The 18,421-nt window shown below is 37.9% G+C and overlaps 1 protein-coding gene across 1 annotated transcript in view; it reads left to right on the top strand.

Annotated features, from left to right (window-relative positions):
* The window catches only part of ESF1 (ESF1 nucleolar pre-rRNA processing protein homolog), a 93,037-nt gene that overhangs the window by 56,549 nt on the left and 18,067 nt on the right, over positions 1–18,421 (top strand). The window contains exons 10-11 of the mRNA XM_073236946.1: positions 3,476–3,597; positions 8,005–8,092. Of these exons, the coding sequence (XP_073093047.1) occupies positions 3,476–3,597; positions 8,005–8,092 (210 nt within the window). The remainder of the gene's footprint in view (positions 1–3,475; positions 3,598–8,004; positions 8,093–18,421) is intronic.

Here is an 18,421-nt window from a genome sequence, read left to right as displayed (position 1 = left end):
CTGTAGAGTTCTATAGATGTCTGTTAGGTCCATCTGTTCTAATCTGTTGTTCAGTGCCTCTGTGTCCTTATTTATTTTCTGTCTGGTTGATCTGTCCTTTGAAGTGAGTGAAGTGTTGAAGTCTCCTGGAATGAATGCATTGCACTCTATTTCCCTTTTTAGTTCAGTTAGTATTTGTTTCACATATGTAGGTGCTCCTGTGTTGAGAGCATAGATATTTATCATGGTTATATCTTCTTGTTGGATTGACCCCTTTATCATTATGTAATGGTCTTCTTTGTTTCTTGTGAATTTTTTTGTTTTGAAGTCTATTTTGTCTGATATAAGTACTGTAATTCCTGCATTTTTCTCTCTATTAGTTGCTTGAAATATCTTTTTCCATCCCTTCACTTTGAGTCTGTGTATGTCTTTGGGTTTAAAGTGAGTATCTTGTAGGCACCATATAGATGAGTCTTGTTTTTTTATCCATTCAGTGACTCGATGTCTTTTGATTGGTGCATTCAGTCCATTTACATTTAGGGTGATTATTGGTAGGTATGTACTTATTGCCATTGCAGACATTAGATTCATGCTTACCAAATGTTCAAGGTTAACTTCCTTACTATCTAAGAGTCTAACTTAACTCACTTAATACTTAATATGCTATTACAAATACAATCTAAGGTTTCTTTTCTTTTTCTCTTCCTTTTTCTTTCTCCTCCATTCTTTATATATTAGGTATCATATTCTTTACTCTTTGTCTATTCCTTGATTGACTCTGGGGATAGTTAATTTTGCATTTGCTTAGTAATTAGCTTTTCTACTTTCTTTACTGTGGTTTTATTATCTCTGGTGACAGCTATTCTACCTTAGTAACACTTCCGTCTATAGCAGTCCCTCCAAAATAGATTGTAGAGATGGTTTGTGGGAGGTAAATTCTCTCAGCTTTTGCTTATCTGGAAATTGTTTAATCCCTCCTTCAAATTTAAATGATAATCTTGCCAGATAAAGTAATTCTGGTTCGATACCCTTCTGCTTCATTGCATTAAACACATCATGCCACTCCCTTCTGGCCTTTAAGGTTTCTGCTGAGAAGTCTGATGTTAGCCTAATGGGCTTTCCTTTGTATGTGATCTTATTTCTCTCTCTGGCTGCTTTTAATAGTCTGTCCTTATCATTTATATTTGCCATTTTAATTACTGTATGTCTTGGTGTTGTCTTTCTTGGGTCCCTTGTGTTGGGAGATCTGTGGATCTCCATGGCCTGAAAGACTATCTCCTCCCCCAGATTAGGGAAGTTTTCAGCAATTACCTCCTCAGAGATACTTTCTATCCCTTTCTCTCTCTCTTCTTCTTCTTCTTCTGGTACCCCTGTGATGCGAATGTTTGTTCCGTTTGTATTGGTCACACAGTTCTCTCAATATTCTTTCATTCTTAGAGATCCTGTTTTCTCTCTGTGCCTCAGCTTCTTTGTATTCCTCTTCTCTAGTTTCTATTTCATTTATCATCTCCTGCACCATATCCAATCTGCTTTTAATACCTTCCATTGTGCTCTTCAACGATTGGATCTCCAGCCGGAATTCATTCCTGAGTTCTTGAATATCTTTCTGTACCTCCATTAGCATGTTAATGATTTTTATTTTGAACTCCCTTTCAGAAAGAGTCATGAGCTCCATGTCATCTTTCTCAGGGGTTATATTAATTTTATAATGTACCAGGCTCCTTTGGCATTTCATATTTGTATATGGCGCCCTCTAGTGTCCAGAAGCTCTGCTCTCTGGAGCTGCTCAGCCCCTAAAGCAATGTCGGGGGTCACAGGGGAGTGGTATTAGTGCCTGGGATGAGGAAAGAGCTGTTTCTTGCTTCCTGACTGCTATTCCTGTCTCCACTGCCTGAACCAGTGGGCCGAGCACACCGGTATAAGCTTTTGTCCCAGAGCAGCCGGATATGGATCCCTGCTTTCCACAAGCAGCTGGAATCTCAGTCCGTCCAGGAATTCTGCCTGTCTTAGCTTTCCAACCCAGTAATCACGAGAGTATCATGAAAGCACCATGAAGTGTAGGTTTGTGCTCCCAGAGCAGATCTCCAGAGTTAGGTATTCAGCAGTCCCAGGCCTCTACTCCCTTCCTGCTCAGTTTCTCTTCCTCCTACCATTGAGCTGGGGTGCGTGAAGGGCTTGGGTCCTGCAAGGCCTCAGCTTTGGTACATTACCCTGTTCCGTGATGTCTGCTCTTTTCTCCAGTTGTATGCAGTCTGGCACAGCCCTCTTTCCTGTTGTTCTCTCAGGATTAGTTGTACTAATTATATTTTCATATTATATACGGTTTTAGAAGGAAGCCTGTCTCACCTCTCACGCCACCATCTTTAAGCCTCTCTCAGGGCACTATTTGGAATTGTTTTATGTATTTGGAGTTCTACCAGATATTTTCTTTGAGGCAGAAAAGGTGTATGTATATGTCAGAGGGCGAGTTCCATGCTTCTGATCTACGCCAAACTAATTTTGCACATAAGGAACAACCTGAGGCCCAAAACTTTAGGTTTTCTTCCTTCATTTTATACATTTGTTTATCCTGGGTAATCCAGCATTTTGGATTTATCTGGTAATGGTGTAGAGAATAACCAGGAGTTCAAATTCCAGCTGTGTAGCTTCCTATCTGTGTGTTCTCAGGCAAGTTGCTGAACATTTTTAATCTCAGGATACTCATCAGGAAAAAAGGGAATATTATATCTTCAGGATTATTTTCACTTTATTAGAATTTAGTGTGTGTGTGTCTGGGAAGATGATTGAAATTCACAGTGTCTCTCTTAAAAGGCATTTCAAATCATTCCATTACCACCCTCCTTCCCAAATCCAACCATGACCTCCAAAAAATACTATAAAATAAAACATCTTTATTATCAAAGAGGACAACAGAGTAGTCACATTTCCTTTACACTGGCAGTAGTGAATGTCTTCATGGACAAGTAGATCATTCTTGGGGCTTTTCTTTCACCTTCTCACCCCACTCCAGTTACTACATAAGCCACCTAGAAACATGAATTAGGAACTAGAGAATACAAGGAATAAAAGACCTTTAGAGATGAATACAAGAGCAAATAACAGTATTGAAAGAGTTAAGACACACAAAGTGGAATCTGAACTTGGTGGGTTTTTTTTATCTTTAAGATGTGACCTCACAGATGTGCTTGAGAAGAGATTATAAGAATTCTTTCCTCCTGGGGTATTTGAACACAGATTGCCATACTCATCAGTTTTGTTAGTCACTTGCAGTTGCCAGGAAATACAGGCTTTCACTTGGGCAACAGAAGCAAGTAGAGATAATTATGTTAAAAACCACTTTGATGTAAGTTGATCCTGGAGTATTACAAAATTCAGTGTTGCATTCTATCCTGTTACTCTATTCAGTATATGTAAATTACCTTTCTTTTAAGAAGTTACATTTTTAAGTGAATGAAGATAGAACATTTTAAGCTAAACTATGTTTTTTTTTCCTTAGGTCTTAAAGAAAGTGCAGAAGAGATGGTCAAAAACAAATTGGAAGGAAAGGATAAACTGACCCCTTGGGAACAGTTTTTAGAGAAGAAGAAAGAGAAAAAAAGACTGAAAAAGAAACAGAAGGTATCAATAATAATTATGACCAAATATTTATTGAACAACAACTATGTATCAGAAGGTACCAAGTGCTTAGCATCCATAATATAGCCAGTCACTGGAGTAGGCCTTGTTATCATTGCAATTTTAAGAAAGAGGAGAGGTAACCCAAGGCTACCTAATGATGTACAAAGCCTGGGAAAAGTCCAGAGCCACTTTAATTACTATACTTTAATATTTTACATTTTTATGCTAACTAAATAAAATACATAGTTTAGTCTGGATATAAAACAGTTTGATTCTATTCTGTGTTTTTGAAGACAAGAGGTACATACAGATTTTTTATTTGAGGGAATATACCTACAGATGTTTTTAACATGAATGAAATTTCTTCTATACATTTCTGTTTCTCAGCCTGCATTTTTCTCTTTAATATTCTCACATGGATCTTTTAACATCCTATTGTCATTAAATCCATAATACCCATAATAGGATATTTCTTCTGTGCTAATTTATCTGTGAAAAATCTGATTTGACTTCCATCATTCAGGGATAACATCTTCTCCAGAGTTAGATCCTTAGTAACAGCAGAGACCACTTAGTTTTGCCACTAAAAATACTCTATCTTGTCAATGAAATGTAGCGTTTTAGCAGTACAGTTTCATTGCCTTAAGATGGCATTACTGATCACAGAATTTTCAACGTGAGGAATCTTAAATGATTTTTTCCATTAGACCCTGATGTTTTATAGTTGTAGAGAATTAATTCATCAGAGTATAGCCAGTCGTTAATGGCCAAGCTGAGCCTGGAATCCAGATCACTTAACTCCAGTGTTCTTACTACTGCACTGCATTGTTTATGTCTATACTGTGTAGCCTGTGCTTTTAGTGTAGCTGTGACTTTCAGTGCCTGTGAAGAGAGAGGGCTGCAAAGCTGGCAGATGCAGTGGAGTGGTTTTTATACTCCCTTTTTAGTTTGTTTTTGTGGGAATGGCTAATAATGGGAGGAAATGAGGTAAGGAGTTGATATGCTACGTCTCTTCTCCCCTGGAACTTCCTTTAAAATTAAGTAGGCAGTAAAGTATGTTTTAAATGGAATGATTCCACAAGTTATTAAACCATCAGTTTATTGGAAGACTTACAAGTTGGTGTTTTGGGGTTAATAAAGTAGTCACTCATTTCTGAGACCTTTAGTAACTCTTCTCCTTGCTTTTCATTTGCTGGGTACATTGAGCTTATCAGTACCATTAAAAAATAACATTGTTATTGCATCAAAAAGAATAAAATACCTAGGAATAAACCTAACCAAGGAAGTGAAAGACCTATACCCAGAAAACTACAAGACATTCTTAAGAGAAATTAAAGAAGACACTAACAAATGGAAACTCATCCCATGCTCTTGGCTAGGAAGAATTGATATCATCAAAATGGCCATCCTGCCCAAAGCAATATACAGATTTGATGCAATCCCTGTCAAATTACCAACAGTATTCTTCAACGAACTGGAACAAATAGTTCTAAAATTCATATGGAACCACCAAAGACCCCAAATAGCCAAAGCAATCCTGAGAAGGAAGTATAAAGTGGGGGGGATCTTGCTCTCCAACTTCAAGCTCTACTACAAAGCCACAGTAATCAAGACAATTTGGTACTGTCACAAGAACAGAGCCACAGACCAGTAGAACAGAATAGAGTCTCTAGACATTAACCCAAAAATATATGGTCAATTAATATACGATAAAGAAGCCATGGACATACAATGGGGAAATGACAGCCTCTTCAACAGCTGGTGTTGGCAAAACTGGACAGCTACATGTAAGAGAATGAAACTGGATCATTGTCTAACCTTCTACACAAAAGTAAATTCGAAATGGATCAAAGACCTGAATGTAAGCCATGAAACCATAAAACTATTAGAAAAAAACATAGACAAAAATCTCTGGGACATAAACATGAGTGACTTCTTCATGAACATATCTCCCCGGGCAAGGGAAACAAAAGCAAAAATGAACAAGTGGGACTATATCAAGCTAAAAAGCTTTTGTACAGCAAAGGACACCATCAATAGAACAAAAAGGCATCCTACAGTATGGGAGAATATATTCATAAATGACATATCCGATAAAGGGTTGACATCCAAAATATATAAAGAGCTCACACGCCTCAACAAACAAAAAGCGAACAATCCAATTAAAAAATGGGCAAAGGAGCTGAACAGACAGTTCTCCAAAGAAGAAATTCAGATGGCAAACAGACACATGAAAAGATGCTCCACATCGCTAGTTGTCAGAGAAATGCAAATTAAAACCACAGTGAGATATCACCTCACACCAGTAAGGATCACCACAATCCAAAAGACAACAACACATGTTGGCGAGGATGTGGAGAAAGGGGAACCCTCCTACACTGCTGGTGGGAATGTAAATTAGTTCAACCATTGTGGAAAGCAGTATGGAGGTTCCTCAAAAAGCTCAAAATAGAAATACCATTTGACCCAGGAATTCCACTTCTAGGAATTTACGCTAAGAATGCAGCAGCCCAGTTTGAAAAAGACAGGTGCACCCCTATGTCTATCGCAGCACTATTTACAATAGCCAAGATATGGAAGCAACCTAAGTGTCCATCAGTAGATGAATGGATAAAGAAGATATGGTACATATACACAATGGAATATTATTCAACCATAAGAAGAAAACAAATCCTACCATTTCCAACAACATGGATGGAGCTAGAGGGTATTATGCTCAGTGAAATAAGCCAGGCAGCGAAAGTCAAGTACCAAATGATTTCACTCATATGGAATATAAGAACAAAGGGAAAACTGAAGAAACAAAACAGCAGCAGAATCACAGAACCCAAGAAAGGACTAACAGCTACCAAAGGGAAAGGGACTGGGGAGGATGGGTGGGAAGGGAGGGAGAAGGGTGGGGAGAAGAAAGGGGCCTTATGATTAGCATGTATAATGTGAGGAGGGGCACAGGGAGGGCTGTGCAACACAGAGAAAACAAGTAGTGATTTTACAGCATCTTACTACACTGATGGGGGGGACTTGGTGAAGGGGGGAGTCTAGTAAACATAATGTTCCTCATGTAATTGTGGATTAATGATACCAAAAAAAAAATATTGTTGAGTGCCCAGTTTGTTCTAGACTCAATGCTCTGTATGGGACTTGATTCCAGCAGATAGTTTCCAGCTCCACAGGTTCTCCGTATGTTGAAGAGTTTCAAGAATTTTCTTCAAGTTCAAAGTATTTTTCCCTTTTCTCTCTGTAACTTTAATTAGATTTACTGGAAAAATGAAAATGTGTTTATGTGCCATAGTTGGTACAGCTAGTTTAGATCGAAAAACAGTGCAAGAAGTATGTGACTAGATAAGTAGTAAAATCACTAGATAGTAGTTTAAAAAAAACTAGATGAGTTAAATAGGTGTTCTATAATCTTTGTTAGAAATATCATATTACTGCTGAAAATATAATTTGATGAAAAAATTCTTAGACGCTGTTGTTAGAATATTAATATCAAAATGAATATTCTTTACTTGGTGGGCTAGTCTATTCTATTTATGGTATTTATCTTTTAATTTAAATATACTAATTTAGTAAACAGTCTATTCAAATTGGATTAGGGAAAATTTAACCAACAAATTTGCTTTAAAAATAGCCCAAGAGACTTGATAATATGGGTAAATATAGTAACCATATTGTTTTTTCATGTGAAACCTTCATAAGAGTGTATATCAATCATACCTTAATAAAAATTTTGTTTTAAAAAGTCAAAAAAAAAATAGCTCAAGAGTTTTCAGGGGTGGATTATAGATAAAACAAGACTGGGTGATGAGAACAGGTGGTTCATTATGCTGTCCTTACCGCTTTTGTATGTTTGAATTTTCATAATAAATCATTTTCTTTAATTAGCAATAAATTGTTTTAAATTATAATTTAAAATATAACCCACATGTACACTACTTAAAACTATTGATAGTCACTGCCATTTCTCAATTTTGTGAGGCTTCCTCTCTTCACTGATTATCCACTTAAAACTAAGCTCCTCATTTGAGTGTTTATCATTTTATTTTTATCTCTTCTAGCACTTCCTATCTTAAATTATTATTGATGTACATGTTTGTTTTTTGTGTCTAACTTCTTTTAATAAGATAGTGAGATTTTTGGAGACAGAAACCGTGTATCTGATAATTTTTTTCTCCCAAAAGCCCTACATAGTACCTGAATTTATTAAGTATTCCATAAATATTAGATGAGCAAATAAAAGGATGACTCAGATGGGAATTGTTTTATTTTAAATTAAACTACTTGATTTAAAAGATAAAAAAAAAAAAGAAGTCATATGATTCTCCTCTATACACACACACACTCACACACACAATGGTCCTTCTAATAAATTGTATGTATTTTTATATTCAACTTTTCAACTTTAAGGCTCTTGTTGAAGACACCAGTGAAGATGAACTTCCTCCTGATGTTGATTTAAGTGACCCATATTTTGCTGAAGAAGTTAAAAAAATGGGTAAGCCACCCTATATTGGTAGTTTTCGGTTGAAATCTTAAGAAAAAGGTGACATGGATAGAAATAATATAAACTACTCATTCTTTTTAAATTCCTAGAATTTGTATAGCTCCCTTAGTAGCTTATCAGCAGGCCCGTCCTGTGGAGTGTACCCACTGATCAGATTAGGAAGGGCCAGCATGCCTCCTGGACATACAAGGAGTAATTTCAGAGGAGGCTTTTGGTAACATGATTAATTTAACAGTTACTGGGGGTTCCTTTCTGGGAACTATCCTTATAGACAGATTGACTATAAAAGGATGAGTGCCTTTGTGCTTTCACTGCTTCTTTATAACACAGCCACTCTAGGTCCCTCTTTGCAAAGGCTATGAAGAATTGAAAGTGTGAAATAAGTTTGCTTATGTTTATATGGGTATATGTATAAAATGTTTTTAAAATTTTTATGTGGTATTGTAGTATAAAAGTTTTTCTGCTCAAATATATCAAAGCATTTTTGCTTCATTTTATCACTTTTACATTCCTGCTTCGTGATAGCTTCCTTGTAGCTGAAAGCCAGCCTCTTCCCCTTTTTCCTTAAATCCCTCAACTGTCCGATATCTCAGTTCCTGTATCCAAGGAGCCTTGTTTCCAGTGAGTGTGCACCACTCATTCTTCCCTGATTGCTTCATTTTTCCCTTTTTGGTATGTATAAATGTGTGGTAAGGTTCAGGCCATACTTGGACAAGTCAGTGCAGAGACCACTGTAAGCATTTTCCATTTGCCCTCGTGTATTTTGCCTTCCCCTGATCTGAATACCACACATATGAACCCCCAAAGGCTGGCTTCTGGAGCAACTCCAAGCTGGCACTGTGAAGAGAAGGATTTTATGAAGTTTCCCTGCTTTTTGTCCCTCATGACTAGTAGGCCAGAATAGTTCTCAGTAGGAAAGTCAAAATTGCTCAAAATTATTTCCTGGTTGTTATAGCCTTTTAGCACTGACATTTTATTGATGAAAAGGAGATCAAGATGAATAAAGTCTATTATAGGATGTGAGATTCTTAGGAATTGGAAAGGGAAATGGAAACTTACATCATACCTGAACGGTCATTTCTAGACGATGATAGATTTTAAGCCTTACTCTCTGATTTCAGGAAACCAAGTTTATAATGGAGAAATGTGAAGCATTATAGTTTCCTTGTTCTCATTTCAAAGTGCTTCATTTGGCATGTGAAATCTGGTCAGATTGCAGAGTTCAGGATAGGAATCAAAGAGTAAGGTAATGGCTTAATGGCTTAGGGTAGCTTGTTTCTTGGAATCCGCATATTTGAATTTTGAATAAGCTTTCTCTAAAGTTAGTATCAAAAATTCCAAGGGAAAGTATAGGTAAAATTTGTTGGCTTTCAGGATGCTTTTGATTTTAGAATACTTCCTAAAAGTAATTACTTACATATGGGCTTAAGTTATTTCTTTAAAGGGAAAAGAAAAACAGAAAGACCAAGAATATTTCTTACATAATTCAGGATCAAATTCATTCTATCAAAAAATATTTTTGAGAGCATACCAATGGGCACTCTGCTAGGCTAGAGATTCAGCAGTAATAATACAAGCAAGGTTATGTCCTTTGAGGAGCCTGTGGTTTTAGGGAAAACATGCTGAATAGGTAAATGAGAATATTGTGAGAATATGGTGAATGTTTTAAAGGAAAGAAATAGGATAATATAGGGGATATAATTTGGAGGAAGAAGGCTAGTAGCTTACTTTACCTGGTAAGCAAAGAAGGCTTCTCTTGAGATGATACTTGAGCTGAGACCTGTGGAATGAGATGAAGTGTCAGGCATAAAGAGTTGGGGAAGGGCATTGCAAATGAGGGAGAAGTGGGTAGAAAGGCTAGGAGGTGGGACAGAACTTGTGTTGGATGCATTGAAGGATATCACTGTGGCTGGAGCATGGTCAGAGAGGGCATTTGGTATGAGGCCAGCCTGGGACAACCCCGCAGGGCCTTTGTCGTGATAATAAATTGAGATTTTACTCTATTGACAGTACCTGAAAGGTCTTTAAGCAAGGATGTAACATGATGTGGTATACATTTTAAGTATTACTCTTCCTGTGAAGAGTTCAGCTTGAAGAAAGGCATGGGTGAGAGTTGGGAAACCAGGCTTTTGTAGATGTCTGGACAAGAAATGATGGCTGGTTGAGATGACATGCCAGTAATGGAATTGGAAGGAGGAAAGTGAATGGGATTCTAGATGTATTTTGGAGGTAGACTTGCTGATTTATTTGGATAAGGAAGAAATTTAGAGTAACTCCTTAAATTGTGGAATGAGTCTCTGGAAGAACGTTCTTCCATTTACTGAGGGAAGAATGTAGGAATGATAGATTTGAGTGCAAAGTAAGGTCAGTAGGTCCATTTGGACATAATAGCCCTGAGATGTTCATCAGATATCCAAATGGAGGTACTAGATTAACCTATATGAGTCTGGGAGATCAGCTGAGAAGTCAGAGTACAAATGTTGACTTAGGAATCAGTAGCATATAAATAGTATTTCAAACCTGGGAAACCGGAGGTAGAAAACATTGGGAAGAGAGGAGGATGCAGAATTAGGCTCTGAGTTTGGGTAAAGCCTACATAAAATACTATTACTCTGTTGTACTGGGGAAGGGAAGAGGAAAGCTTAAGGAACTGAGAAGTAGCAGCCATAAATCGGGAAAAAAAGCACTAGTGTTTGGAAGGCTGTATTGTTGCATCCCACTGTTGAGCAGGACAGAAACATTTTAAGCCAGATGGACTTGGGTACATTTCTAACACCTTGCCCCAGGCAATGCCATAGACCCAAACTTGTAAACTCTTCAGAATATGGAGGAACTGAGTCCGTCAACTGTTGCCAGACCTGGTGTTTGGCTTGGATTAGGAGCCAGTATGAGTACTAGAAATCCTTTCTAATTTTTCCCTTTGTTTTTTTCCCCTGCACTATGAACTTGCTATCATTTTTTTTTTTATATATATATATATAACCTTTTACTTTTTCGTGCAAATGTGTAGTGTACATAGTAAGATACAGTTTTTGTTTGTTTGTTTTGTTTTGTTTTTTTTTGAGAGGGCATCTCTCATATTTATTGATCAAATGGTTGTTAACAACAATAAAATTCAGTATGGGGGGTCAACGCTCAATGTCCAATCATTAATCCATCTCAAGCCTAATTCTCATCAGTCTCCAATCTTCTGAAGCATAACGAACAAGTTCTTACATGGTGAACGAATTCTTACATAGTGAATAAATTCTTACATGGTGAACAGTACAAGGGCATTCATCACAGAAACTTTCGGTTTTGATCACGCATTATGACCTATAAACAATCAGGTCAAATATGAATATTCGTTTGATTTTTGTACTTGATTTATATGTTGATCCCACATTTCTCCTATTATTATTATTATTTTTATTTTTAATAAAACGCTGAAGTGGTAGGTAGATGCAAGATAAAGGTAGAAAACATAGTTTAGTGCTGTAAGAAGGCAAATGTAGATGATCAGATGATAAGGTGTGTGCCTATGGACTATTAATCCAGGCTAGACAAGGGCAGCAAGACATCCACGGATGCAGAAGATTTCTCTCAAAGCAGGGGGGGTGAGGTTCTGAGCCTCACCTCTGTTGATCCCCAAATTCTCACCTGATGGCCCCCCTGCGACTGTGCCTGTCTTAGGTTGTTCCTCCCTTGAGGAATCTTACCCGTCTCTGGCTAACCAGTCATCTTCCGGGGCCATACAGGGAAATGTAAAGTTGGTAAGTGAGAGAGAAGCCATATTGTTTGCAAAGGTTAGCTTTTTACTTCTTTGCAGATTTATGCCCTTTGGCTTCTATGCCCAGCACTTCTCTCCAGGTATCTTTACCACCTGGAGGAATGATGATACTCGGAAAAATTTGATATGAGGCACGAATTCTATTTAAGGGTTGTAATTAGGAAGGAAGAAGAAAAGCTATAGATGTAGCATATGAAGGAAACATGGGAGGATTGATTATTTCTTTGACATATCTTCTTGTATAGTACCTTAAGTATGTATAGGTTTTAAACTACTAACTAATTTGCACACACATATTAACATAATAGGAATACGGTGACATAAACAAAGCAAATCTATAATTACCATCCATCTCCAGTGAAGCCAAGAAAACCATTTAGGCACCCTAGGCATTTGTGAAAATTTATCTATGATATGATGGATATTGTCCAACTGTACTTGAACCATCAGACAAATTAAAGCAGCCCATTTCTGGGATCTGTTCACATCCCATATGTTCTTTTAACCATAGATAGTCTATAGTCATGAGATTTTGGAGTGCTACAACTTGCACCCCTCCCAACTCCTGGTTGAGTTCCAACAGTACAGATCCGGTCAAATTCGTTGTCTCACTGTATGCACATGCCAGCCTACACATCTCCCTCCTCATTCCTATGGCAAGTCCAGGAGACGGTGGGCTGGATGCAGCCACAACCGCAGCATCATCCGGATCCCTGTGGAGGCTTTTTGATGATCATCCCCCGGCACAAGTCCTCCAGAGAGTGCTGATGCCGGAAGCTCCTCCTCATATCGTATCTTAGTTCATTTTCTGGGTATCCAAGCTAGGCCTTGATCTTCTGCATAGAAACAAACAGACCCTTTGCCCACACTTTGACATGCCCTCTATACCACTGTGCAGAACTCATTGGAGGTCAGCACACAGTAACTCCTTTTTTTTTTTTTTTTTTTTTTTTAATTAAGAGGAAGGAATATTATCAGAAAAGAGTACCTCCATAGCTGATCATCTGACACCCTTTAAGTGATCAACATTAAGGATATTTAAAGCATGTGTTGATCCTTGATTTACCAATAGTTTTATCCTGTTAAGGAGTAATCCCCCTTTTCTTTCTTTCTTTCTTTCTTTTTTTTTTTTTTTTTTTAATTTTTAATCTACACTTACATGAAGAATACTATGTTTACTATGCTCTCCCCTATATCAGGTCCCCCCTAACAACCACATTACGGTTACTGTCCATCAGCTTAGCAAAATGTTGTAGAGTCACTACTTGTCCTCTCTGTGTTGTGCAGCCCACCCTTCCCTTTCTCCCTCCCCCCCATGCATGCTAATCTTAATACCCCCCTTCTTCTTCCCCACCCTTATCCCTCCCTGCCCACGGATCCTCCCCAGTTCCTTTCCCTTTGGTACCTGTTAGTCCATTTTTGGGTTCTGTAATTCCACTGCTGTTTTGTTCCTTCAGTTTTTCCTTTGTTCCTGTACTCCTCAGATGAGTGAAATCATTTGGTATTTCTCTTTCTCTGCTTGGCTTATTTCACTGAGCATAATACTCTCCAGCTCCATCCATGTTGCTGCAAATGGTTGGATTTTTCCACTTCTTATGGCTGAGTAGTATTCCATTGTGTATATGTACCACATCTTCTTTATCCATTCATCTACCGATGGACATTTAGGTTGCTTCCAATTCTTGGCTATTGTAAATAGTGCTGCGATAAACATAGGGGTGCATCTGTCTTTCTCAAACTTGATTGCTGCGTTCTTAGGATAAATTCCTAGGAGAGGAATTCCTGGGTCAAATGGTAGGTCTGTTTTGAGCATTTTGATGCACCTCCATACTGCTTTCCACAATGGTTGAACTAATTTACGTTCCCACCAGCAGTGTAGGAGGGTTCCCCTTTCTCCACAGCCTCGCCAACATTTGTTGTTGTTTGTCTTTTGGATGGCAGCTATCCTTACTGGTGTGAGGTGATACCTCATTGTAGTTTTAATTTGCATTTCTCTGATAATTAGCGATGTGGAGCATCTTTTCATGTGTCTCTTGGCCATCTGTATTTCTTTTTTGGAGAACTTTCTGTTCAGTTCCTCTGCCCATTTTTTAATTGGGTTATTTGTTTTTTGTTTTTTGTTTTTTGTTTGTTGAGGCGTGTGAGCTCTGGACGTCAAGCCTTTATCGGATCTGTCATTTTCAAATATATTCTCCGATACTGTAGGGTTCCTTTTTGTTCTATTGATGGTGTCTTTCGCTGTACAGAAGCTTTTCAACTTAATGTAGTCCCACTTGCTCATTTTTGCTGTTGTTTTCCTTGCCCGGGGAGATATGTTCAAGAAGAGATCACTCATGTTTATGTCTAAGAGGTTTTTGCCTATGTTATTTTCCAAGAGTTTAATGGTTTCATGACTTACATTCAGGTCTTTCATCCATTTTGAGTTTACCTTTGTATATGGGGTTAGACAATGGTCCAGTTTCATTCTCCTACATGTAGCTGTCCAGTTTTGCCAGCACCATCTGTTGAAGAGACTGTCATTTTGCCATTGTATGTCCATGGATCCTTTATCAAATATTAATTGACCATATATGTTTGGGTTAATTTCTGGGGTCCCTAATCTGTTCCACTGGTCTGTGGCTCTGTTCTTGTGCCAGTACCAAATTGTCTTGATTACTATGGCTTTGTAGTAGAGCTTGAAGTGGGGAGTGGGATCCCCCCTACTTTATTCTTCTTTTTCAGGATTGCTTTGGCTATTCGGGGTCTTTGGTGTTTCCATATGAATTTTTGAATTATTTGTTCCAATTCATTGAAGAATGTTGCTGGTAATTTGAGAGGGATTGCATCAAATCTGTATACTGCTTTGGGCAGGATGGCCATTTTGACGATATTAATTCTTCCTAGCCATGAGCATGGGATGAGTTTCCATTTATTAGTGTCCCCTTTAATTTCTCTTAAGAGTGACTTGTAGTTTTCAGAGTATAAGTCTTTCACTTCTTTGGTTAGGTTTATTCCTAGGTATTTTATTCTTTTTGATGCAATGGTGAATGGAATTGTTTTCCTGATTTCTCTTTCTATTGATTCAGTGTTAGTGTATAGGAAAGCTACAGATTTCTGTGTGTTAGTTTTGTATCCTGCAACTTTGCTGTATTCTCATATATCAGTTCTAGTAGTTTTGGAGTGCAGTCTTTAGGGTTTTTTATGTACAGTATCATATCATCTGCAAATAGTGACAGTTTAACTTCTTCTTTACCAATCTGGATTCCTTGTATTTCTTTGTTTTGTCTGATTGCCGTGGCTAGGACCTCCAGTACTATGTTAAATAACAGAGGGGAGAGTGGGCATCCCTGTCTGGTTCCTGATCTCAGAGGAAATGCTTTCAGCTTCTCGCTGTTCAGTATAATGCTGGCTGTGGGTTTATCATATATGGCCTTTATTATGTTGAGGTACTTGCCCTCTGTTCCCATTTTGCTGAGAGTTTTTATCATGAATGGATGTTGAATTTTGTCAAATGCTTTTTCAGCATCTATGGAGATGATCATGTGGTTTTTGTCTTTCTTTTTGTTGATGTGGTGGATGATGTTGATGGATTTTCGAATGTTGTACCATCTTTGGATCCCTGGGATGAACCCCACTTGGTCATGGTGTATGATCCTTTTGATATACTGTTGAATTCTGTTTGCTAATATTTTATTGAGTATTTTTTCATCTACATTCATCAGGGATATTGGTCTGTAATTTTCTTTTTTGGTGGGGTCTTTGCCTGGTTTTGGTATTAGGGTGATGTTGGCCTCATAGAATGCATTTGGGAGTATTCCCTCTTCTTCTATTTTTTGGAACACTTTAAGGAGAATGGGTATTATGTCTTCTCTGTGTGTCTGATAAAATTCCGAGGTAAATCTGTCCGGCCCCGGGGTTTTGTTCTTGGGTAGTTTTTTGATTACTGTTTCAATTTCTTTGCTTGTAATTGGTTTGTTTAACTTTTGTGTTTCTTCCTTGGTCAGTCTTGGGAGGTTGTATTTTTCTAGGAAGTTGTCCATTTCTTCTAGGTTTTCCAGCTTTTTGGCATATAGGTTTTCATAGTAGTCTTTAATAATTCTTTGTATTTCTGTGGAGTTTGTTGTGATTTTTCCATTCTCATTTCTGATTATGTTGATTTGTGTTGACTCTCTTTTTCTCTTAATAAGTTTGGCTAGAGGCTTATCTATTTTGTTTATTTTCTCAAAGAACCAGCTCTTGGTTTCATTGATTTTTGCTATTGTTTTATTCTTCTCAATTTTGTTTATTTCTTCTCTAATCTTTATTATGTCCCTCCTTCTGCTGACTTTAGGCCTCATTTGTTCTTCTTTTTCCAGTTTCGATAATTGTGATGTTAGACTATTCATTTGGGATTGTTCTTCCTTCTTCAAGTGTGCCTGGATCGCTATATACTTTCCTCTTAAGACTGCTTTCGCTGCATCCCACAGAAGTTGGGGCTTAGTGTTGTTGTTGTCATTTGTTTTTATATATTCCTTGATCTCTATTTTGATTTGTTCATTGATCCATTGATTATTTAGTAGCATGTTGTTAAGCCTCCATGTGTTTGTGAGCCTTTTTGTTTTCTTTGTAGAATTTATTTCTACTTTCATACCTTTGTGGTCTGAAAAATTGGTTGGTAGAATTTCAATATTTTGGAATTTACTGCGGCTCTTTTTGTGAGCTAGTATGTGGTCTATTCTGGAGAATGTTCCATGTGCACTTGAGAAGAATGTATATCCTGTTGCTTTTGGATGTAGAATTCTATAGATGTCTATTAGGTCCATCTGTTCTAGTGTGTTGTTCAGTGCCTGTGTGTCTTTACTTATTTTCTGCCCGGTGGATCTATCCTTTGGGGTGAGTGGTGTGTTGAAGTCTCCTACAATGAATGCATTGCAGTCTATTTCCCTCTTTAGTTCTGTTAGTATTTGCTTCACATATGCTGGTGCTCCTGTATTGGGTGCATATATATTTAGAATGGTTATATCCTCTTGTTGGACTGAGCCCTTTATCATTATATAGTATCCTTCTTTATCTCTTGTTACTTTCTTTGTTTTGAAGTCTATTTTGTCTGATATTAGTACTGCAACTCCTGCTTTCTTCTCACTGTTGTTTGCCTGAAATATGTTTTTCCATCCCTTGACTTTTAGTCTATGCTTATCTTTGGGTTTAATGTGAGTTTCTTGTAAGCAGCATATAGATGGGTCTTGCTTTTTTATCCATTCTATTACTCTATGTCTTTTGATTGGTGCATTAAGTCCATTTACATTTAGGGTGACTATTGAGAGATATGTACTTATTGCCATTGCAGGCTTTAGATTCGTGGTTACCAAAGGTTCAAGGTTAGCTTCTTTAGTATCTTACTGCCTAACTTAGCTCGCTTATTGAGCTCTTATATACACTGTCTGGAGATTCTTTTCTTCTCTCCCTTCTTATTCCTCCTCCTCCATTCTTCATATGTTGTGTGTTTTGTTCTCTGCTCTTTTTAGGGGTGCTCCCATCTAGAGCAGTCCCTGTAGGATGCCCTGTAGAGGTGGTGTGTGGGAAGCAAATTCCCTCAGCTTTCGCTTGTCTGGGAATTGTTTGATCCCACCATCATATTTAAATGATAGTCGTGCTGGATACAGTATCCTTGGTTCAAGGCCCTTCTGTTTCATTGCATTAAGTATATCATGCCATTCTCTTCTGGCCTGTAGTGTTTCTGTCGAGATGTCTGATGTTAGCCTGATGGGTTTTCCTTTATAGGTGACCTTTTTCTCTCTAACTGCCTTTAAAACTCTTTCCTTGTCCTTGATCCTTGCCATTTTAATTACTGTGTGTCTTGGTGTTGTCCTCCTTGGATCCTTTCTGTTGGGAGTTCTGTGTAATTCCATGGTCTGTTCGATTATTTCCTCCCCCAGTTTGGGGAAGTTTTCAGCAATTATTTCTTCAAAGACACTTTCTATCCCTTTTCCTCTTTCTTCTTCTTCTGATATCCCTATAATACGAATATTATTCCTTTTGTATTGGTCACATATTTCTCTTATTGTTGTTTCATTCCTGGAGATCCTTTTATCTCTCTCTATGTCAGCTTCTATATGTTCCTGTTCTCTGGCTTCTATTCCTTCAATGGCCTCTTGCATCTTATCCATTCTGCTTATAAATCCTTCCAGGGATTGTTTCACTTCTGTGATCTCCTTCCTGACCTCTGTGATCCCCTTCCAGACTTCATCCCAGTGCTCTTGCATTTTTCTCTGCATCTCATCCCACTGCTCTTGCATTTTTCTCTGCATCTCATCCCATTGCTCTTGCATTTTTCTCTGCATCTCTGTCAGCATGTTCATGATTTTTATTTTGAATTCTTTTTCAGGAGGACTAGTTAGGTCTGTCTCCCTCTCAGGTGTTGTCTCTGTGATCTTTGTCTGCCTGTAGTTTTGCCTTTTCATGGTGATAGAGAGAGTTTGCAGAGCTGGTACAAGTGACCGCTGGAAGAGCTTCCCTTCTTGTTGGTTTGTGGCCTTTTCCTGGGAGAATAGCGACCTCTAGTGGCTTGTGCTGGGCAGCTGTGCGCAGACAGG

This window comes from Manis javanica, chromosome 5 (assembly GCF_040802235.1).
Source record: "Manis javanica isolate MJ-LG chromosome 5, MJ_LKY, whole genome shotgun sequence".
NCBI lineage: Eukaryota > Metazoa > Chordata > Mammalia > Pholidota > Manidae > Manis > Manis javanica.
Note: the sequence above shows the minus strand (reverse complement) of the source record. Positions and strands in the feature narration are given on the sequence as shown.